The 22,568-nt window shown below is 41.0% G+C and overlaps 1 protein-coding gene across 2 annotated transcripts; it reads left to right on the top strand.

The window, feature by feature from the left end:
* On the top strand, window positions 1–22,484 carry cltcb (clathrin, heavy chain b (Hc)). 2 transcript variants are annotated; one of them, XM_083549606.1, is made up of 33 exons: window positions 29–621; window positions 1,472–1,679; window positions 3,087–3,355; window positions 3,580–3,741; window positions 3,840–3,953; window positions 4,226–4,399; window positions 8,632–8,829; window positions 8,913–9,113; window positions 9,223–9,375; window positions 9,580–9,702; window positions 9,823–9,960; window positions 10,077–10,241; window positions 11,295–11,475; window positions 11,571–11,734; window positions 11,829–11,954; window positions 12,060–12,202; window positions 12,301–12,535; window positions 12,665–12,787; window positions 12,895–13,040; window positions 13,141–13,324; window positions 13,447–13,639; window positions 14,049–14,206; window positions 14,318–14,482; window positions 14,666–14,773; window positions 14,886–15,053; window positions 15,171–15,320; window positions 15,420–15,551; window positions 15,650–15,760; window positions 15,871–16,041; window positions 16,872–17,093; window positions 17,720–17,740; window positions 19,370–19,445; window positions 21,243–22,484. In XM_083549606.1, the coding sequence occupies exons 1-33, from the start codon at window positions 580–582 to the stop codon at window positions 21,371–21,373; spliced, it is 5,055 nt and encodes a 1,684-aa protein (XP_083405732.1). In that variant the 5' UTR covers window positions 29–579; the 3' UTR covers window positions 21,374–22,484. The 2 variants fall into 2 exon arrangements, with proteins under 2 accessions (XP_083405733.1, XP_083405732.1); XM_083549607.1 differs by lacking the exon at window positions 17,720–17,740 and having other exon boundaries at window positions 1–621.
* The last annotated feature ends 84 nt before the right edge of the window (window positions 22,485–22,568 follow it).

Raw genomic sequence — 22,568 nt, 5'->3', positions numbered from 1 at the left:
TCAGCCGTCTCGCGCGCTTATCCAGTACTGTGGTGTGTGCTAGTGCGTTTGCGAAACAGCCCGGAAGTGACGTAATAGTAATCCGCTGAATGATGTGGCAAAAAATAAAATTAGCCATTTAATTGAGGGCTTTACACCGCACTCGGCGCTCGAAACCCTGGTGCAAAAGGATCGCTGGTTCAAACTCTTTACGTGGCTACTTCGAAAACTATCGGGTCCTGCTTCTAGTTGTACAAAATGGTTGATTGTCCTTCGTCGTCTTGACGCTTCCGTGTTGAGGCTCTTCCTGCGTTTCCGCCGCCATTGCGGGTTTGAGGACTTCAGCTCTCTGGGTCCGCTGGTTTCCGTCTCGAGCAGCAGCGGAGGAGGAAAAAGGAGAATCAGCCATTCCTGGGACAGGACCGGCGCCATTCGCGTAACACCTCGAAACATCCTTCATTAGTGCTTGTGTCTCCTCTATCCGCCGCGTTATTTTTCCCCTTTTTTTAAAGCCTAGTTGTATTTGATTGCGGTGTCCGTGGAGGAGGTCGCACTGAGAAGCTAGCTTAGCTATCTGGCCGGGAGAGCAGAAAACTAACCATGGCTCAGATTCTGCCTATTCGCTTTCAAGAGCACCTGCAGGTAAGGCACAGAACAATATATATATTTATTACAAAAGTATATATTTATAGTTCAAAATAAGGATTGGGGATTTGAGGAAACTTCGAATGAACTCGTCGATTTGAGTTAGCGAGCATACCGAGTACGCCTAGTGCTAGCTTGAGCCAAATGAATGACCTCCTATGGGTTTATGAACCTCTCAACCTCATTCTCGGCGCTTTATTCGCCGATTCATTCTAAAAATGATCGAAAAAAACAATGTCTAAATGCTATGTATAAAGTTGGTGTATTAGATTACATGTGACACGGCGCTCGCTCAGGTGACTAGCTGAATTATTGACTAGCTTAGCTTGAGAGACTATTAGCCAGCGGCCCAGGCATCTTGAACACCGCTGTCAGTGAAAAATCACCTCGGAATTCTCAAGCGGTTTGTCATTTTTTTTTCGTGTTGGACAACAATCCTTGGCATTTATGACTTGATATTTTAATAGATACAACCTTTGATGGATAGATATTTCATCGCAAAACCAACGAAGTAAGGGTGTGTTGCTGTCTTCATGGCAGAAGGCCATTTTAACCCATTTATTCTGAACACCAAGGATCAGAATAAGACAAAATCAGGTCTCAAAAATCACTTCCACTGCATGGATTTGTCACTATCCCAATCCTCATTTCATGCCACTTCTCTGCAAAACAGCGAATTTTTTTTTCCCCAGGATTCTGCTGAGTGTTGCAGAATGTCTGCAGGATTTCCTGTACATACCACTGCTCCTGCTTCAATCGACTCTCAATCTTGACGCCTTATGTCTCTTCCACCCCCCCCTGTCTTTTTTTTTTTTTCTTCTTTCTCTCTCCTTTCCTCCATCATCAGCTCCAAAACCTGGGCATCAACCCAGCGAACATCGGCTTCAGCACCCTCACTATGGAGTCGGACAAGTTCATCTGTGTGCGAGAAAAGGTCGGAGAGCAAGCGCAGGTGGTCATCATCGACATGAGCGACCCCAACTCGCCCATCCGCAGGCCCATCTCTGCAGATAGCGCAATCATGAACCCGGCCAGCAAAGTGATCGCCCTTAAAGGTAAGCCACACCGCAGCCACATTCTGCTCGTTATATAAAAAGTTGTCATTTACAACACCCCCCCCCCCCCCTTTTTATTTTTTTATTTTTTTTTATTTATTACATTCAAATTTATTACATTCTCGTAGTTTGTGTCTCTGAGTTGCATAAAGTTTATATACACATATATGCACGTGTGTGTGTGTATATATATATACTGTATATAGTGCCCCCCACCCACACACACACACACACACACACACACACGAGATTTTGTTCATGTTCACTGCTATGCCCGTTTTATTTTGGATAAAGTCCGCTCCCTGACACTTGCCTGCCTGTTGCAGTAATTTGATGTTTTAATAGTAGTCATAAAGTACTCATTGGAAATGTCTTGCTGTCATAAATGCTTTTGTCTGTTTTTTGCTTGTTTTTATTCTTCTTTTGTTCCTTACTGCTTTCTTATGTTTGCAGACGGTGAGTTAAATTTCATCTATACTGAATTGTGCAGTTTATTTTTTTTTTCTTTTCTTTTCTTGTGAAATGTGTGAGCTTTTCAGTAGCTAGTGCACTGGGGGCGGGATTGCAGGTTTCACAAACCGCAATGTGAAATCTTTTTCAGGACTGGACAAATGAATAAGTGCAGAATCTCGATTCAGGTGTAGGGAACCATAGATTGAGATTTTGCGGGGAGGGGGGGGGACCTTAACTTAAGTGCTGAAACATGGCACTTTACTCAGTCAGTGATTAATGAGGTCCCATTTTGTCATTAGTCGCTCCAGTCTTGTACTGATTTTGCCATTGTGCTTGCAATACAAATATTAAACAGGGATATTTTCAGCTGTTAATGAGGTGCTTGTGTAGGCTAAGTGCGAGAGAACAGAAAGGTGAAGTCATAGCTTTTGTTCTGCCTGAGAATCACTCGGTGCTGTAATTCCTGTAGAGGCAACAGATTTCAAAAATTTCTCACAATGTCAAGGCTTTTAATAATGAATGGATGTTATTTGTTTTTTTAAACTATTTATAAAACCACAAAGGCAAATACAAATTTGAAGAGACAACAGTTAGATTTAATATATGTATATATATAATGTCAGGGAAATTTTCTGAATCAGGTAATCACTTAATTTAAAACATCACAGTAGAAACGAGAATTGGAGTAAATGCAGAGTAAAGGTTTATATATATAAATAAATAAAGTGTGTGTGTGTGTGTGTGTGTGAATGAATGTTTTTGCGGTGTTGGGGCTTGAGGTTTTCTTTGCACTGCAGCTGTTTGTCCTAAGTTATGCCGTCTGCACTTTGACACGTCTTTGACATTTAAAGACACATTGTTTGTCTGTGATGTGTGCTAAACATGAATTAAAATAGCGTAGTCTTCGGCTACGCCTCCGAAGCGTTCACGTCTCCTCTGTTTTCTGCATTTCAGCGGCGAAAACCCTCCAGATTTTCAACATCGAAATGAAGAGCAAGATGAAGGCGCACACCATGACCGACGACGTGACGTTCTGGAAGTGGATCTCCCTGAACACCGTAGCGCTCGTAACGGACAACGCCGTCTACCACTGGAGCATGGAAGGAGATTCGCAACCTGTTAAAGTGTTCGACCGGCATTCCAGCTTAGCAGGCTGCCAAATCATCAACTATCGCACCGACGCCAAACAGAAGTGGCTTCTTCTCATTGGGATTTCTGCACAAGTAGGCCCCGTTTCAAGCACTTCAAGTCTGTTTAAAATGAGGGTGTGGCGAGGAAATCTGGAAATAATTAGGTCACCGAGACTGTTTACTTTTACAGATTTTTCGAGATGCTACACTAGAACCAAATTGATGATAGTTATGCAGCAATTTCAGTACTTTATTTTTAATAAACCTTGTAAAGAAGGATTAGAATTAACAAAATTTTTTTTGTTTCATTTTTGCAGCAAAACCGTGTTGTTGGAGCCATGCAGCTGTATTCTGTGGACAGGAAGGTGTCTCAGCCTATCGAGGGCCACGCCGCAGGCTTTGCTCAGTTCAAAATGGAAGGAAATGCTGAAGAATCCACGCTGTTTTGCTTTGCTGTTCGCGGCCAAGCAGGAGGAAAGGTCTAAAACCTTATTCCTTAAAATGATTTAAATATGTATTTTGTCTGCTATCCAATGAATTAATTATTTAAAAATATATATTTTTGTAAAATCTCCAGCTGCACATTATTGAAGTCGGAACACCTCCAACTGGCAACCAGCCTTTCCCGAAGAAAGCCGTAGACGTTTTCTTTCCACCAGAAGCCCAAAACGACTTCCCTGTTGCTATGCAGGTAAACTTCCTTTTCTTTATAAAAAGTATTTCTCTATATAAAGTTGCATCATTCTGATTTTATCACATGTCGTTGAAAGATGTCGTTGCAGGATGTTGAAAGAACAGATTTTGTAACCAGAGTCCATATTTAGCAAATTACAGAGCATATTTCAATAACCAGTTGAATGATGTGTGTTTTCTGTTCCATGCTGTCAAGAGACCACAGATGTCATTTAAAAAAAAAATTTAATTTTTTTTTCTCCCCCCCCCCCTTTCTCTTCGCTCCTGTAGATCAGTCCCAAGCAGGATGTGGTTTTTCTCATCACCAAATATGGCTACATCCACCTGTATGACCTTGAAACTGGCACCTGCATCTACATGAATAGGATCAGCGGGGAAACCATCTTCGTCACCGCTCCTCACGAGGCTACATCAGGCATTATTGGTGTCAACAGGAAGGGACAGGTATTGTGGCTTTCTCTTTTTCTGGATTGTTGAGAGAAAAAAAAGCAAACCGTGAATTTATCCTATTAGGCCTTTTGAATTGGACGAGTAATCCGCTCCAAGGACCTCAACGGTAGTCTCAGGATTGTGCTCCTGCTGTTTACTGTAACCTGATGCGTCCAGGTGATGAATAATTTTCTAGCGCGGGCTTCCGAGCCATGAAATATGCAGTGAGCGAGAAGAAAGATGACCACGCTTCATTGTAGCCATGTCTTCTTATTAAATCTACTTTTGTGCTAGCCTATTCCCAACAGCACCAAGCCTCGAGACCTGTTTAAAGCCTGCATGTGTTATACTTCCGTCTCTGTCCACGAGCCTTCATTGTACGACCTTGGAATCCACTGATACCAAGAGCTACAGTTGCGGCTGCCAGTGCACGACAGGCTACAGCATTATGTGAACAGTGGGATGTGGTGGTGATCTCTAATCCTCTTAAATCTTGGTTCTCCCCCCATAATGCTTCTCCATGTGTTAAGCCACTGCAGTTATTTATATATTTTATGTGTGTATATTATTTATTTTATTATTTATATATATATATGTATGTGTGAGTACAGCCCTCACATTTTAGCAACATCTCAAGGAGCCATTATTGTCTAGGTAACTGGCAACAAAAGTGAGTACACCCTAAGTGATGATAGCTGTACGTCGCTTAACCATGCAAAGCCAAATGTCCTATTCATCATGTTTTTGTTTGCTTGACAGGGCTATTCAAATTTGTGTGTCTTGTATTAAAACAGTTAAAATTGGGTGCTTTGAGTAAGATTATCTCATACTGACCACTGGATTTTTAACATGGCACATCATGGTAAAGACTCTCTGAAGATTTCAGAATTAGAATTGTTGCTCTACACAAAGATGCCCAGGCTATAAAAAGATCAGTAACACCCTGAAACCGAGTTACAGTACAGTGACCAGGTCATACAGAGGTTTTCCAAGACGGGTTTCACTCTGAACAGATTCACAAGGGTCCATCAAAAAAGTTCACTCCTCGTGCTGTGTGTCAGGTGCAGAAGCTGCTTCAAGAAACCGACACATGTCCTGCATGTGTGGTGACACCCTGGTCAGGAGCATCAAGAAACCTGTGTCTTGACAATCATGGTGGTGGTAGCATCTTGGTCTGGGGCTGCATGAGTGCTGCTGGTACTGGGGCGCCGCGGTTCATTAAGTGGAAACATGGATTCCAACATTCTGAAGCAGAACATGATGCGCTCATTTCAGAAACTGCCCTAAACATCGTTTTCCTAACATAATAACGACCCCGAACACACTGCCAAGATGACAACAGCCTTGGTGAAGGTGATGGAGTGGCCAAGTATGTCTCCAGACCTGAACCCTATTGAGCACCTGTGGAGCGTCATCAAGCAGAAGGTGAAGAAGCACCATGTGGCTAACGTCCAGCGGCTCTGTGATGTCATTATGGAGGCGTGAGAAAGAGGATCCCAGCAACAACCTGTGCAGCTCTGGTGAATTTTATGCCCAGGAGTATTTAGATAGTGCTGGATAACAGTGGTGCTCACACACAATATTGACACTTTGGACACAGATTTGACATGTTCACTCAGGGTGTACTCACTTTTGTTGCCTGTTATTTAGACAATAGTGGCTGCATTTTGAGTTATTCTTAGTGGACAGTAAATCTGTACTGCTATAAAGGACTTAAAGGAAACTCATTTAAAAAAATTGGTGGAGAGAGAAAAAAATATTTCTCAGATAAAGTTGATGGTCAAGGCATTTGACATGTTTTAATGCCTTTTGCGTCTAATTTGCATTTTAACAACATTAAAACATAATTTACAAATGCTTTGACCTTGACCTTGGTTGGACCGATTCCAAAATTTTTAGTTTATCTGCAGGTTTAAATGAATATTTTCTCTTTTTTTCCCCTCTAATTCTTTCAAACCAAGAATCTTAGATGGATGGATAATCTGAAAACTTAATGCCTCCACCACTCATTCACAGAAAAGCAAAACATTTTGATGTTGAACAGCAGTAAAGGTTCCCTTTATTAAAATGAAATTATTGTATAAAGGAAACATTATACTAATTCAGTTTAAACTCTAGAAAACTGCTTGCATTTTCTTTAGCCGAAACACACGAATTGCCTCAAAAAGCCACAATAGAATATGTAATATAATTTTTTTTTATGGTTTCTCATCTGTTTTAAAATGAACCTGTCTCACAGAGTTCTCTTGCTTTTGACAAGATGAAAACTTTTTTTTTATCTCCTCCCATCTCTCCCTTTCTGGGTTGCGAATATGACATTGCACAAATAAAAATGTCTGTCTTTCTTCGCCAAAGCAAAGATTCAGCAGAAAACGGCCAACAAACATTGACCTGATGTCTTTCAATAGATATAGCTACCTAAACAGTTAAACATTAAGCACACTCAAAGCCATAATGAGGGTTAAACAATCTCGAACGTTGCTAGAAAGTGGTCGCATGACCACACCGTCCTCGTGCACACCGAGGATGACTGTGAGGGAGACAAAGTCGAAGGGTGGCATTTTAATAAAACAGGTTCACCAAAAAAAAAAAAAGCTCATCATGAGCAAAGTACACAATACATCAAATACGTTTTGCAAAGCCTTGGTGCAGGTGTAATGTTCTGTGGTCAGATGATACAAGCATTCTGGAAGTGTAAACTATTGTAATGTTTGGTGAAACCTGGTGACCTGATTAAATGCACTTGGTATGTTTTTGGGCTGTTAAGGTAAAAGCAACTTGTGAATGAATGTTTAGGTGCATTTATCTCTAATTAAAAAACAAACCTTGTTTGGGGTAAAGCAGAGTTACAGTTTCTCAACTCCAGGGTCTTCAGTTCAGCTCCAAATTCCAGTTTCTGTGTGTTTACTAAAAGGTAGTCAGTGTAGCTTTTAACATTTTAGTCAATAACCAGGCTTTTTAGTTGATAACTAAATATTATTTGTGGTATTTTGTGAATATAAGAAGTATTACTTTAAAAATGACAATAAGATGATGTACAGTCATCTTATGAGATCATGTGCACCCCCCCCCACCCCTTACACTTTCTCCATTTGGTCACCTGCCAATTCCCTCTCACTCACTAGCTTTTCCCTATCAAAAAAAAGCTCCCTGCTGGGAGATATAAAGGTGAACACATACTTCCTCTGAGAAGCCAGTGAAGCCAGCCAGACATGTGTTTTGTTCTCCCAACCCCCCCCCTCTTGAATGTCTGTTAATTCTATTTTTTTATTTTGTAAATTATTTTTGCAATAAATCTTTTTGTTTGTTTTGTTTTTTTTTTTGTTAAACTTTTGTTTTGGAGTATGTGGTATACATTTTTGATTTTTTTTTTTTGCTTTTAAGTAAGTTGTACAAAGTTAACAAAATGAGAAGCTTACTTGAACTGTTTAACAGAAGTAAAAGGAAGCACTAATAGTCATTCCCATTCAGAGTAATCATTAACAATGGCAATAAAGTAATTTGTGCAGCAACTTCTGCCATTTTGCGAAAATCGAAACGGGAGGGGGGGGGGAATCGAAGCCATCACTGGGAATTTGCTTTCCTTCAAATGTAACCACAATCACTTGTGTGTGTTTTTGTGGATAAATATTAAGAAGTTATAGAATATACATACAGAAAAATATCTGGCGCCCGCGGTTTATCACGGAATTGCATTTGCCACATAACTAATTAGTTTGGCTGATTTTCCCGGATCTCTGGCGGATAGCGCGATAGACCGAAAAACCTTTGTGTTTTATGATGAAATGTAATAAAAATATAATTACTGTATTCTTGAAAATGAATCCTGTATGTGTTTAAAGTGTGTGGGAGAATGATTTACGGCTTAAGCAATAAAAACAAAAGCATTTTTAGGGGGTGGCGTCCGTTTACCGCAGGCGGCTTTGGAACGTAACCACTGCGATAAACAGGGGATTACTGTACCATGTGATTTTCTCTTTATTCTCTATTCAATTTGTCAAGTTTTGTTTTGGTAGAACAGTTATCTAGTTGTGTGTACAATTATAAATGCGTTTACAAATAATAATAATAAAAAAAAAAGAAATAAAAGGTGGAACCAAAAAAAGTAACCAGGATGACTATTTAAAGTTATGTGAGATAAGGTGCCCTAAATCTCTGTTTATTTATATGCGCATGTGGGTCATCATCCCCACTGCTTCCTGTAGCAGGTTACTCGCATTATATAATCCCTACCTGTGTTTCTTTAGGTGCTTTCGGTGTGCGTGGAGGAGGAGAACATCATCCCCTACATCACCAACGTCTTGCAGAACCCCGATCTGGCACTGCGCATGGCTGTACGTAACAACTTGGCTGGCGCTGAGGAGCTCTTTGCACGCAAGTTCAACACTTTGTTCGCAGGGGGCAACTATTCCGAGGCTGCCAAAGTAGCCGCCAATGCACCAAAGGTATCAGGATGTTTTTGCTTTATTTATTTATTTATTTTGTTCTACCTTTGCCTGGAATGTTAACCTTTTTTGTTGCTTTCCAGGGCATTTTGCGGACCCCAGACACCATTCGGCGTTTCCAGAGTGTTCCCGCCCAGCCGGGCCAGACCTCCCCGCTGCTTCAGTACTTCGGCATCCTACTGGATCAGGGTCAGCTGAACAAGTTTGAGTCCCTGGAGCTCTGCAGGCCTGTACTGCAGCAGGGCCGCAAGCAGCTGCTGGAAAAATGGCTGAAGGAAGATAAGGTAAGAGGCCTGAAGATCTATTTTTATATTTATTTATTTTTTGGCTTTGCAGTAAAATGTGTGACTCCTGTTAAGCTAATTCCGAAAACTGCATTTATTTTGGTTTCAGCTCGAGTGCTCTGAAGAACTGGGTGATTTGGTGAAGTCTGTGGACCCAACTCTCGCTCTCAGTGTCTATCTGAGAGCAAATGTCCCTAGCAAGGTCATTCAGTGTTTTGCCGAGACTGGCCAGTTCCAGAAAATTGTACTGTATGCAAAGAAGGTGGGTTGATTAGCAGGCCAAATTTAAATGATGTACAGTTTTAAAATATAAATTTCAATTGTTCCTTTTTTTTTTGTTTGGTTTTTTTTTAAGATATGCTCAACGTAATCCATTTTATAGTTCACTTAATAGTTTTAAATAAGAATAATGCAGCTTGTGATCTTGAGTTCCTTTCTGTTCCCCCCCCTATTTTCCATCCTGCAGGTCGGCTACACTCCAGACTGGATCTTTCTTCTTCGAAATGTGATGCGGATCAGTCCGGAGCAGGGCCTGCAGTTCTCCCAGATGCTGGTGCAGGATGAGGAACCACTGGCGGATATTACCCAGGTCTCCCTTTTTTTTTTATACAGTATTTTTTTTTATATATATTTTTTAGGGAATTTATATATAAAATATATAATATATAATTTTGTACTAAATTGATGCATGCTCTATCCACCTTCTCAGATCGTGGATGTGTTCATGGAGTATAACCTGATCCAGCAGTGCACTTCCTTCCTGCTGGACGCTCTAAAGAACAACCGACCCACTGAAGGCCCACTGCAGACGCGTCTGCTGGAGATGAACTTGATGCATGCGCCGCAGGTCATTTTTCACCCTCACCCGTTTCCTTCTCATTTACATCGACCTGGACATTTGATCGTCTTCTCCTTTCACTTTATTTGAGCTGTGTACATACCGATGTTTTTGTTTGTTCTAAGGTGGCTGACGCTATTCTGGGAAACCAAATGTTCACCCATTACGACCGAGCCCATGTGGCCCAGCTGTGTGAGAAAGCCGGATTGCTTCAGAGAGCTCTGGAACACTACACTGACCTGTATGACATCAAACGCGCTGTGGTGCACACCCACCTGCTGAACCCCGAGGTAGACACCGAGCATGCAATGTACTCTTTGATCAATAAAAACAATCACTATGCAGGGGACTGAATTGATATGCCATAAGTATGATCAAAAAAAGAATAATCAGTCCTGTAAAGTGCCCAGGTGTATGCACAATACATCATAAAGCACAGATCTTTCCAGTTCAGAATAAACCTGAAGCACATTAAGCACAAGCTCATTGTGATGTATAATGTGATATGATCTGTGACTGTAGTTTAAGAAGAAGCCAGCACTAGACTTAATACACTGAAAATACTTTTACATCTATTAGGTTACGGCGTACAAGTCACAGTGAAATTGATTCTTTTGGTCATTATTTGCTATATAGGTTCATAATTAAGCAAACCATGCTACAGAAAAATGTTGGCTTGTAACAGAGTATAGAATTGCAAAGATTGTCATAAAAATGTTTTCATTTATGAGTCATGTATAATTATGGAGCGCAGCCAGTGTTAAGTGCGTTTGGAAAATCCCAGAATATGGCAGAGATGGCTAGTGCTAAATATGTCATTTTAATAATTATATGAATAAGTACAGTTAAAGGTTCTTTTGCTCCGTGTATGGTTTGTTGTGCAGGGTGGTAGCTTGTGTCTGAAGAAGGACGCTGCACATAATTTGCTATTCTTGGTGCACTTGCTACAATGTGAACTCGTCGTTTTTCACTGCAGTCGAACTGTAGACTAAAAACACTAAAACCCGAGTGCAATTTCTCAGTTTCGATCAGCCCAAATGAACCCGGCAGAGCAGGAAAATGTGCCATGTTCTACATGCGCAAAGCAACCAATGCTACTTTTGAAATTAAAACAGAGATTTAAAGTTTTCGAACTAGGAGATTATCAAACAGCTTCAAGATGCAAGTGAAAGCTGCATAATGAAGCAGCTGCTTTGTTTTCCTTGAATTAAGGCTTGTAGTCTCAGGATATCTGTTCTGACTCATTCCACTAAATGTTACTTTTTGCATTTGTTAAAGAGGGCTTTGGTATATTTTCACACATGCAGTTTGTATTAAGCAAGTCGAACATGTTTTGTCTGCAGTGGCTGGTGAACTTTTTTGGCTCGCTGTCAGTGGAGGACTCTCTGGAGTGTCTGAGAGCCATGCTTTCGGCCAACATCCGCCAGAACCTGCAGATATGCGTCCAGGTGGCCTCCAAATATCATGAGCAGCTCACCACCCAGTCTCTCACCGAGCTCTTTGAGTCTTTTAAGAGCTTTGAAGGTGAGTTTTTATTTCTAAGAAACTGAAGATGGTGATCCAACCCCAGTTAAAATAGTTATTCGAGTAATATGCCTGGACGTGTGTGCGCTTCGCAGGTCTGTTCTATTTTCTTGGCTCCATTGTGAACTTCAGTCAGGACCCAGAGGTGCATTTCAAGTACATTCAGGCAGCCTGTAAAACTGGACAGATCAAAGAGGTGGAGAGAATCTGCCGGGAGAGTAACTGCTACGATGCCGAGCGTGTGAAGAATTTCCTTAAGGTATGGAACCAGAAAGTTCTAATTGTTTTGTCTTGTTCATATATATAATTTTTTTTAGCATCTAATTTCCTGTTTATTTTACTGTCGTATGTAGGAAGCGAAACTGACTGATCAGCTGCCTCTCATCATTGTGTGTGATCGCTTTGATTTTGTCCACGACCTGGTCCTTTATCTGTACCGCAACAATCTGCAGAAGTACATTGAGATTTACGTGCAGAAGGTAAAGTCCATTCCGGTCTCCAAGGTTCACCAGGAACGTTAAAATCCACATTTGCGCATTTCAAGGCTTTAAAGTAACTTGTAAACATCTGTATTTGCGGATCAGGTGAACCCCAGCCGCTTACCTGTGGTGATTGGTGGGCTGTTGGATGTGGATTGTTCAGAGGACGTCATTAAGAACCTGATCCTGGTCGTTCGAGGACAGTTTTCCACCGATGAGCTGGTGGCTGAGGTGGAAAAGAGGAACAGGTATGTCATTGCTCATATCTGTTCTTTTATTTGTAAAAAACTAGTGTGCAATACAAATGTGTTCTGACCTGGTACATTTATTTATTTTTTGATGCCAGACTGAAGCTGCTGCTGCCCTGGCTGGAAGCCCGTATTCATGAGGGATGTGAAGAACCTGCCACGCACAATGCCCTGGCTAAAATCTACATTGACAGCAACAATAACCCTGAGCGATTCCTGAGAGAGAACCCGTACTATGACAGCCGTGTGGTGGGCAAGTACTGCGAAAAGAGGGACCCTCATCTGGCTTGTGTGGCTTACGAGAGAGGACAGTGTGACCAAGAGCTTATTAATGTAAGGAAACTGTGCCTGATTGCGTAGTTGTCCTGAACTGACCGCTTTTAGATTTATTTGTTGATTTGTGAAATGTGTCTCGGAGCTGATTTTCTACATTTATACATAATTTTTTTGTCCCATTCGCAGGTATGCAACGAAAACTCCCTCTTCAAGAGTCTGTCTCGGTATTTGGTGCGTCGTAAGGATCCTGAGCTGTGGGCCAGCGTTCTCCTGGAGAGCAACCCTTTCAGAAGGCCACTGATTGACCAGGTACACAAGTGACTTGTTACTTCTAGAGATTAAAGTTGCTCTCTTATGTCGTCTTAAATTCCTGAGAGGACATTTTATACTCATCTTAACCTCATTTATTCTTACAGGTGGTGCAGACTGCGCTCTCGGAGACCCAGGACCCAGAAGAGGTGTCTGTTACAGTCAAAGCCTTCATGACTGCTGATCTGCCTAATGAGCTGATTGAACTTCTTGAGAAGATCGTTTTGGATAACTCTGTTTTCAGTGAGCACAGGTTAGTACGCAGTTGGACAACAAATGTCTTGCCGACCTGTTCAATCTCCTTTTTTTTTTTTTTTTTTGTTGGTTTTAATATTAACTCCGTCGCTGCTCAGGAACCTGCAAAACCTCCTGATCCTGACTGCTATCAAAGCCGACCGCACCCGCGTAATGGAGTACATCAACCGCCTGGATAACTACGATGCCCCTGACATTGCCAACATCGCCATCAGCAACGAGCTTTTTGAAGAGGCTTTTGCCATCTTCAGGAAGTTTGATGTCAACACATCTGCAGTGCAGGTCGGTCTCAAGGAGCCTTTATTATTATTATTATTATTATTTATTTATTTATTTATTTTGCTCAAATGCTCTGAAGCAGTTTTTGGATGTCAGATTGAGTTTTGGTCAATTTTCTGTGGCAGGTCCTGATTGAGCACATTGGCAACCTGGACCGGGCCTATGAGTTTGCTGAACGCTGCAATGAACCTGCGGTGTGGAGCCAGTTGGCTAAAGCTCAGCTGCAGAAGGGTCTGGTAAAGGAAGCCATTGATTCCTACATCAAGGCCGATGACCCATCAGCATACATGGAAGTGGGACATGCTGCAGCCCAAAGCGGTAAATACAGACAAATATCTTATTCACAGACTGCTGTGTGCAAAAAATACATTTGACTAATTTATATGCAAATGTTTTATACAGTTGAAATACAATATCTAGAGTACAAGCAAATTTATAAACAGAATCCATATTTTGTTAATGCTGTAAGCCTCCAGTTTAGTTTGGGTTTAGTGTTTTGCATTATTATACACGTCTTCCTCTCGCTGTAGAACTCTGAACCTCTCTTTAATCATCCTTTCCTTTTTCTATCAAACTGTGATAAAAGGGAAATAAAGTAATGAATCATTAGTTTAACCTCAGGGCAGTGTGATTTCTACTGGAAAAGTTTTAATCATCTGTCTAAAAATGTAATACTGGTTTGCAGGCAAAATGTTTTATATAATGAGAATTTGCCGCTTTTTCACAGGGAACTGGGAGGATTTGGTGAAGTTCTTGCTGATGGCGCGTAAGAAGGCCCGTGAGTCATACGTAGAGACCGAGCTGATCTTTGCATTGGCAAAAACCAACCGCCTGGCTGAACTGGAAGAGTTCATCAACGGCCCAAACAACGCCCACATTCAACAAGTATACGCTTTATTGTAGCTTGTACAAAAAAAGATGCTGTTCTTCAATGCTGCTAGTTTATGCTACAGTTAGGTACCAGATACGCGTTCTGATTTTCTTTTTGTCCTTCAGGTTGGTGATCGGTGCTACGATGAGAAGATGTACGAGGCAGCTAAGCTGCTGTACAACAACGTGTCCAACTTTGGCCGCCTGGCTTCCACTCTGGTCCACCTAGGAGAGTATCAAGCTGCTGTGGACGGAGCACGCAAGGCCAACAGCACAAGAACCTGGAAAGAGGTGAGCACGCACGCGCTCCCAAAATGTTCTCACCTAATTGCTGTGGTTAAGTGTAATAACTGGTTATTTTCCTCAGCAGGTGCTTTATAGGTTTATTTTAATGAAGGCTTTCGTCATCTATTGTTTAGTTTTTAGTTCACAGTGTGTGAAATGTTGTTGTTTTTTTTTTTTTTTTCTTCCCAGGTCTGTTTTGCCTGCGTAGATGGGAAGGAATTCCGTCTGGCACAGATGTGCGGCCTCCATATTGTGGTCCATGCTGATGAACTTGAGGAGCTTATTAACTATTACCAGGTGACCAATCTCCATATTTTCTCATGGCCTACATGTTTATAGTACATTAGGGTTTCTTTAGGGGTCTTTGCAGCAGGAGTGTTTATCGGTGTGCGTGTCATTTTACTTTCAGGATCGTGGCTATTTCGAGGAGCTGATCACCATGTTGGAGGCGGCTCTGGGGCTTGAGCGGGCTCACATGGGCATGTTCACTGAGCTGGCCATCCTCTATTCCAAGTTCAAGCCACAGAAGATGAGGGAGCACTTGGAACTCTTTTGGTCCAGAGTCAATATTCCCAAGGTGAAATAGCTTCGACTGTTGAATAAGTATAGCTGGTTTATTTATATTGACTGCACTATTAAACATGATACATATTGTTTGTACTACTTTATAGTGTTGTGGTGTTTCATGCTTTAGGTCCTGAGGGCAGCAGAACAGGCTCATCTGTGGGCTGAGCTGGTCTTCCTCTATGACAAGTATGAGGAATACGATAATGCGATCATCACCATGATGAACCACCCTTCAGATGCCTGGAAGGAGAGCCAGTTCAAAGACATTGTTACTAAGGTACTGCAGTTGCTTCCGTTTGTTTGTGTGGGGGGATGTAATTAAATACTCTTAATGCAGTTTAACAGCATCTCGTATATTGTGTGTTGTTTTTTTCAGGTGGCTAATGTGGAACTGTACTACAAAGCCGTTCAGTTCTATCTGGAGTTCAAGCCTCTGTTACTGAATGACTTGCTCATCGTACTGTCCCCAAGGCTCGATCACACACGCGCTGTCAACTTCTTCTTTAAGGTGTGTGTGTGTGTGTGTGAAAAAAATATATATAAGCCCGAATTGTTCGTGTCCTATTCACCCATTTTATTTATTCATATTTTTTATTTTTTTTTTAGGTTAAACAGCTGTCTCTGGTTAAACCGTACCTGCGATCTGTACAAAACCACAACAACAAATCAGTCAACGAAGCACTCAACAATCTTTTCATAATCGAGGAGGACTACCAGGTAGGAGGTCTAGAGCATATAGAGTTAATCGCTTTCTGTACCTAACCAGTAATTATTATGTTTATATAGAGGCTATCCTTAAGCTTTGTTTTTTTGGGTGTCACACACAGGCTCTGCGTACATCCATCGATGCCTATGACAACTTTGATAACATCTCTCTGGCCCAGAGCCTGGAGAAGCATGAGCTCATCGAGTTCAGGAGAATTGCTGCCTACCTTTTCAAAGGCAACAACCGCTGGAAGCAAAGTGTGGAACTCTGCAAGAAGGATAAACTCTACAAGGTGCATATTTCCTGCACAGTCTTGTACGTTTTGGGTGACCCTGCTCAGCTCGGGGGTATTTAAGAACTGATTTGCAGTCACAGGCCAGATAGCTGTGAAATCCTCAGTCAAATGTTCCCACGGTCTTTTCTGCATGTTCAAGGAGAAAAATCTTTTAGTGTAAGCATATGCACAATCAGAAAAATTGATTTCGGTATCATTTTGCAATAATATGATGCATTCTAAATTTAGTTTTCATGTAGTAATCAAGTGGTTTATACCTAGTCTTATTTTCAATCATCAAAAGCATATTTCACAGCTATGAACAGCAGTTATAAGACCACTGTTATTTTTTTTTTTTAGATCTAGCAAGAATATAATGTTATATCTACAAATGTTTTTTCCTTGCGGGTGCTGTATTTAGTCACGCGCCTCCTCAGCACTTACGTGCTCTGAAACGGCAAACTTAACAAAAAACAAAAGCTGCAATAATATTTCAAGAGAATTCACCATAGGTGTGCGTCAGCCCAGTAAACCTCGAAAAGAGAAGCCAATAGAATTCAAGTGCAGTGGTCTGTTTTCTGGGCAGCAACACAACGATTTCACTGAAGTGCAAAAATGATATCACACCAGTTTTTTCTGTAAATGGCACCTCCTCCTACATTTCCCATAATCTCCCCCGATTCACAACGATCTAAAGCAGTATGTTCAGTGTAGCATCGGGTTATACTCGTGTTAGGAATTATGGGAGGAAAAGAAAGCACCTAGAGGGTAAACTGGCACTCGTTTAATGTCAGGAATTGATTGTGTGGTGTAAACCTGATTGAGCTCTGCGCACGTGTGCACCACAGGACGCCATGCAGTACGCATCAGAGTCGAAGGATACAGAGCTGGCTGAGGAGCTGCTGCAGTGGTTCTTGCAGGAGGAGAAGAAGGAGTGCTTCGCCGCCTGCCTCTTCACGTGCTATGACCTCCTGCGGCCTGACGTGGTGCTGGAGACGGCCTGGAGGCACAACATCATGGACTTCTCCATGCCCTACTTCATCCAGGTCATGAGGGAGTACCTCAGTAAGGTGAGCCACCACACTGTGCAGCTCTGTAGTCTCACATAACCACACTGTGTTAGTGTGAGAGCACTGACCATGTGATCAAGAAAGGCACTCGAGCTGGGGGTCAAACATGGAGAAAGTAACGTGTTTGATTGGGTTTAATGTAAAAAAAAAAAGAGAGAGAGAGAAAAAGCTCACCATGTTGGATGTCATTTGTTTCATTTACTAATATTATCATTATGATTACATCTCCTCACTCTGCTCATGAAAACCAGTTTTTCGTGGTGTGTGTTTGGGGAAGGACAGGAAGTCCCTCCATATTACAGCACAGCTATTAAAAGGAAAGCGAAATGCGTCAAATTATAGGAAGTCGCTGTAAACGCACCATACAGAAGCTCTAAAAAAACTTTTAAGGCCCCAGTGTAATTGACATCTGGAATGCTACATGCGCACCCTGAAATTTGTAGTTATGTATTAAATTTTTTAAATTTTTTCCATATTTTCTGTGATTATTCCCCCCTTCCTTCTTTCTGTATATCTTGGGTGACACTACTGCTCATTTCTGCAATTGTTCTCTTCTTGCATTTTCAATGCTGGTCTGTTGAGTCTGCTTTAATTTCTTAAGCTGCTACTCTTAAATTCCCTTTCAGGTTGATGCAATTAAGGAAAAGGTGAAGGCTGCCTCTTATTCCCTTTTAACCTGTGTAGTTTTGGAGGACTGAAACTTTTTGGGAAACTGCATGAGTTTTATTTTCTTCCCCCTCCCATATCACTCTGCTGCTTTTAAAACACACCTTTTGACTAGACTTTCCTCCAAGTTTCCTCTAGAGTACTGACCTTGTGTCGAGCAGATGCTGCAGTAGCGATCATCTTTCTGACCTGTAGCCGAAGAGCCATCATTAATAATACCGAAGTGCAGTCAATTATTGGCTCCTCATGCAGCCGCCATTTAGCCTGCTCAAACAAATTGACGCCAGTGTGTCACGGTGTTTTCTATACACCGCGGTTCAAAGCCCCGTTCCCTTTTCGAATCGGCCGGGCTTCAAATTCCTCCGCTAATCCGGGTGTAGACTGTAACGCAGGTGATTTAGGGGTGAGGAAACCCTGAAAGAAGTGACCACATTTTCGAGATTCTTTCAGTCCTTACTATGCGACCGCTCCGAAATCTTACAGTAACGAGAAAGTGTGGTCCTTCATTAGCGTATGCCGCGTCCGAGATCTTACACGCATGTGTTTTTTACATTGTTGATGGCACCCTTTCGAGACCCTTTAGGGACCATGGCTGTTGGCTGTGCCTGCGTTTGGAAGCCGTGAATGGCTGTATGAATCCATCTCACTCCTGTCACTCTGTCTTCACTCTTCTACTTTGCTTCTCTTTTCATGCACATACTCTGTCAACTAAACAAAATAACATCTACTCCTCTGGCATGTGTTCTTCCCCCTTTCTCCAGTGAAACCTTTTGACTTTTGCTGACCTTTTTTCAAGCCTGCTCGACAACATTTCCACCGACCGTAGTGTCCACACCAGTTGTATGTAGAGAACTGAACCCACCATGAACCCAGCATGCACTCATCCTAAGCAGCGGCAACCCTTGACGATTGCGCTGTAACTGTCAAGGACTCAGATTAAGTGTTTCCTATGTAACCAATTCTTTTTTTCTTTGTCACGAGCGACGATACGACCATTCCTTATTTATTTAAGAGTTCTAAGTTTCCTTTTTATTTCCCACTTAATGCAGACTCCAATTTATTATAATTACAGGACTGTCTTTTTGGAGCACCTGTTTATATACACTAAATGTGTGTGAATATCAGATTGACTTTACCTCACCTATCCTCAGCCACTTTAAGCTCTATTTAGGTGACAGGGTTCTGTTTTCTACATATGCACCGTTTATTAAAAATGAATCGCACAGTGGCTGATTGGGGGGGACCATCAAACTCTATCGAGTCAGATGTTTTTTTTTTCTTTTCCTTTCTATAGAACTATTCTAAGACTAATCTATACGGCATTTCATGTCATGGTGTTGGAATTGAAACGATACTTTTAAATAGGATCCATGCTCAGCAGCAGCTCTGGACTGTTGTAGAACGAGCTTGGTTTGTGCTCTTGCACTCCGCTTAAAAAGCATCCGCACCACGGTTTAAGCTTGGCCGGAAGCATCTGCTGTGAATGGTCCCATCCATCAGTCATGTTGTTTTGTGACTAGAAAGGCCAGAGTGTTGTTTTTCATATTTCTTGCCACTGGGTGGCAGCCTGTTTCTTAGTTATCTTTCTTCTGTCCCCGTCTCTCATTCAGGTCGATAAACTGGACGCATCCGAGTCTTTGAGGAAAGAGGAGGAGCAGGCCACGGAGGCACAACCCATTGTTTATGGTATGACTCCACTTTTTACATCACCACAAGATGGTGTTTCTGTCGAACTGACCTTTTCTTTTTAACTTCATTGTTTTTTATTTATTTTTAAACATGAGAATATTTTTTCTTAAATATATGATGTAAATGGTCTAATACAGGGGTGTCCAATCTTTTCCACAAAGCGCCAGTGTGGGTGCAGGTTTTCATTCCAACCAATCTCGGGCCATAGTCATTTTAAAAATGAAAACCATTAGATTTAAACACGCAAAATTCGGTGTGGACTCGCTTGTTTGTGGAAAAGATTAGACAGCCCTGGTCTAATACTGCTTGGTAGAAAGCAATGTTTAGAATGTGAGACTGTGGCTCACATTAGTTGTTTGGTTTATTTCCCCCTTTACCACCTACTGCATTGCACAGGAGCTATTTTTTCCAAGGTGCAAGTTTACCTGAACATGGGATGGGAACATGGGCAATCTTTCCAGAATATCAAATACAAAGAGATTAAACCCGAACAAAATACAGTGCAGTTAACATTTATACCAGGTTACATTTCACCTATTACATGTGGTGCAATAAGTCTAAATGCTATTTATTTATTTATGAAATTTTCCCCTCTCTGAGGCAGCAATCCTGATGCTTTCTCACCAGAGAACTACAGAAGCAGATGCATATATATTGAATCGCATGATTGTCAGGAGTTAACTCGGGATTAATCGCATCTGAATCACTCCTTTTTATTGTTCTAAATGTACCGTAAATTAATACTTTTCAAGTTTTTAATACTATAATAGACATGAGCATAGACAAATGTATGTTTATTATTAGTGAAACCAAACTCAACATGGAACATGAAGACACAATAACCTTTAAAACGTTTTTGAAAGTCATTATGGCGTTTTTAAATACTCAAGTCATCCGGACACCAAATAAAACTTTTGCTATGTTTCCACACGGACGGTTTTAATTGCCGGATGTTCGCATAATGACGGATTTTAGGGCCGGATCTGAAACTTGGTGCATCGGTTTTATAATTTTTTATTTATTTTTTTTATATCTAAATAAAGAAAAGACGTGAATTTTGCGTTGTAGGTTTTAATTTCACCTCTTTTATATGCCTTTTGTTTTTTATGGTCACAGAAATGCGCGCCGCATCAATCGCGTTAATATTGCAGTTAAAATGAATTCGCGATTTTTGTATGCGTGTGTGTATGTACATGTTGTGCTCAGTTATACAATTACATTCCTGTATGCCCAATAAAACAGGCTGAACAAATGACACCTTAAATAATTTTTATCATAGATGTCTGTGTTTTTATTATATGTTTCGGGCATAACGTTATGACAAATTGATGCCTAATCATGCCATGATAGTGTTATTCACTTTACAGGTAATAAGGTTTTAGTGTCCTAATATTATGATAATAATATAATAAACATACACACATGTATGATTATCATTTGAGAGGTCATTTGTTCAGCCTGTTTTATTGGGCATCCAGGAATGTGTATTGTAACTGAGCATCATGTTAGTTTTCCCTTTCTATTATGATCAGAACACTTTTGAAGCATATAAAAGCAACTAATATCAAGCTGTGACATTCAACAGATTTATGTTTTTAGCACTGGATTGTCTTGTATAATTGCATCCCAGTTCTATGTACTCCTTTAGAAGTAAAAAAAAAAAATCTACTTAAGTAAACCAGGAACATGGGACCAGCTCCTACTATGAGGAGGAAATGTTTCCCTAAACATCTTTTTTGTATTATTTTGACTGTTGAGCTGATCTTTTTTTTTTTTGTGTTGAACTTGTTACAGGCACACCCCAGCTGATGCTCACCGCAGGCCCAAGCGTCCCCGTTCCTCCTCAGCAGCCTTACGGCTATGGCTACACTGCCCCTGCTGGCTACGGTCAGCCAGCGCAGCCCGGCTTCGGCTACGGCATGTAGAGCCGCCCTTCTCCTTCTCCTTCTCCCAACCCCGCGCCTCGCCTGCAATTCTCACCGTTCGTCTGTCCTTCAGTTCCTCCTCTCCCCCTCCGCTCATTGTGCTTTATTCACAGAAGTGTTGCAGAATCAGACTTGTGCATTTTAAACGATTCTTTCTAAAAAATGCATTGAAGGACTTCCTTTTTATTTGAGTTATTAAAGAAAGTAATTCCTTTTTATGTTACATTCCATATTCAAGCCTACTTATATAACAGATCGTGTCCTTATATTGATTATTATTTTCTTTTTTCTTTTTTTTCCTTTTTTTTTTTTTTTTTTTTTAAGTGGGGGAATTGGTGACGTATGTACGTGAAATTTTGAGAACAGCAATTAACCTTATTAACACAATGTTGTGAAGCAGCTGATTTGCACTCTGTCATGAGAGGGAAAAAAAAAGAAACTAATGTAGAATCTCCTAATTTTGATGTGCTGTATGTGAACGCTTACACTGTCTGTATAATGCACTTCATTATTGTATATTCTGGGGGAAAAAAATAAGTAAAAAAAAAAAAAATATTTGAAGCATATGCATCCATTTAGCAACACTAAGTAATAATCAGATATTCTACACAGGTATGTAGCTGTATGGAATTTTATGTGCATACAGACATTATGATTATAGAAAAAGCAATTTTAATCCCTTAACACGAAGCCGTACTCATCGAGTGTGTCAGCATCGGCCTCCTTTCATTCACTCCGTGTGTAACAGGTGAATCTCCTGTTGTGTTCTATACAGTGCTCTTGTGTGATTTCCATAAAAATGAGCAAGGGGTGAAAAAAAAAAAAAGATTCTTCTGACCTCTGTGTGTGTGTGTGTGTGTACTCACCATGCATCTTCCCTGTATTTGAGGTTTGTGTATGCCTGGTGTTGTGATGTTCTAGCTTTGTTTGGAGTGTACAGAAGAACCGATCCGGGTTGGATTCCACACTGGTCCTGTACGTTCCGGAGGCTTTCTGCACTCGGAACGAGCAGCTATTACATTTACAGGATTGTGAACCTTTTTTTTTTTTTTTTTTTTTTTGGTGGCTTTGATTGTAAACTTGCTCACATTAAAGTTGAAAAATCACTGAATCCTTTGACTCTGTCTTGTTTTACAAAGTATGGGCGAAGAAATGGTGTCACAAATGAAAATTTTTATAAATCAGCAAATAAACT

The sequence above is a fragment of the Silurus aristotelis genome, assembly GCF_946808225.1.
Source record: "Silurus aristotelis genome assembly, chromosome: 8".
In the NCBI taxonomy this organism is placed as follows: Eukaryota; Metazoa; Chordata; class Actinopteri; order Siluriformes; family Siluridae; genus Silurus; species Silurus aristotelis.
The sequence above is the reverse complement of the archived record's forward strand: the minus strand, read 5'-3'. Positions and strand labels throughout refer to the sequence as shown.

What these genes read in the sequence shown, in the direction of transcription:
- cltcb (XM_083549606.1), top strand. Translation starts at nt 580, where the DNA reads ATGGCTCAGATTCTGCCTATTCGCTTTCAAGAGCACCTGCAG. An exon ending in TCTGTTTTCAGTGAGCACAG is followed by an intron (nt 13,041 to 13,140) that starts GTTAGTACGCAG and finishes GTCGCTGCTCAG; the next exon opens with GAACCTGCAAAACCTCCTGA. An exon ending in TCAAAGACATTGTTACTAAG is followed by an intron (nt 15,321 to 15,419) that starts GTACTGCAGTTG and finishes TGTTTTTTTCAG; the next exon opens with GTGGCTAATGTGGAACTGTA.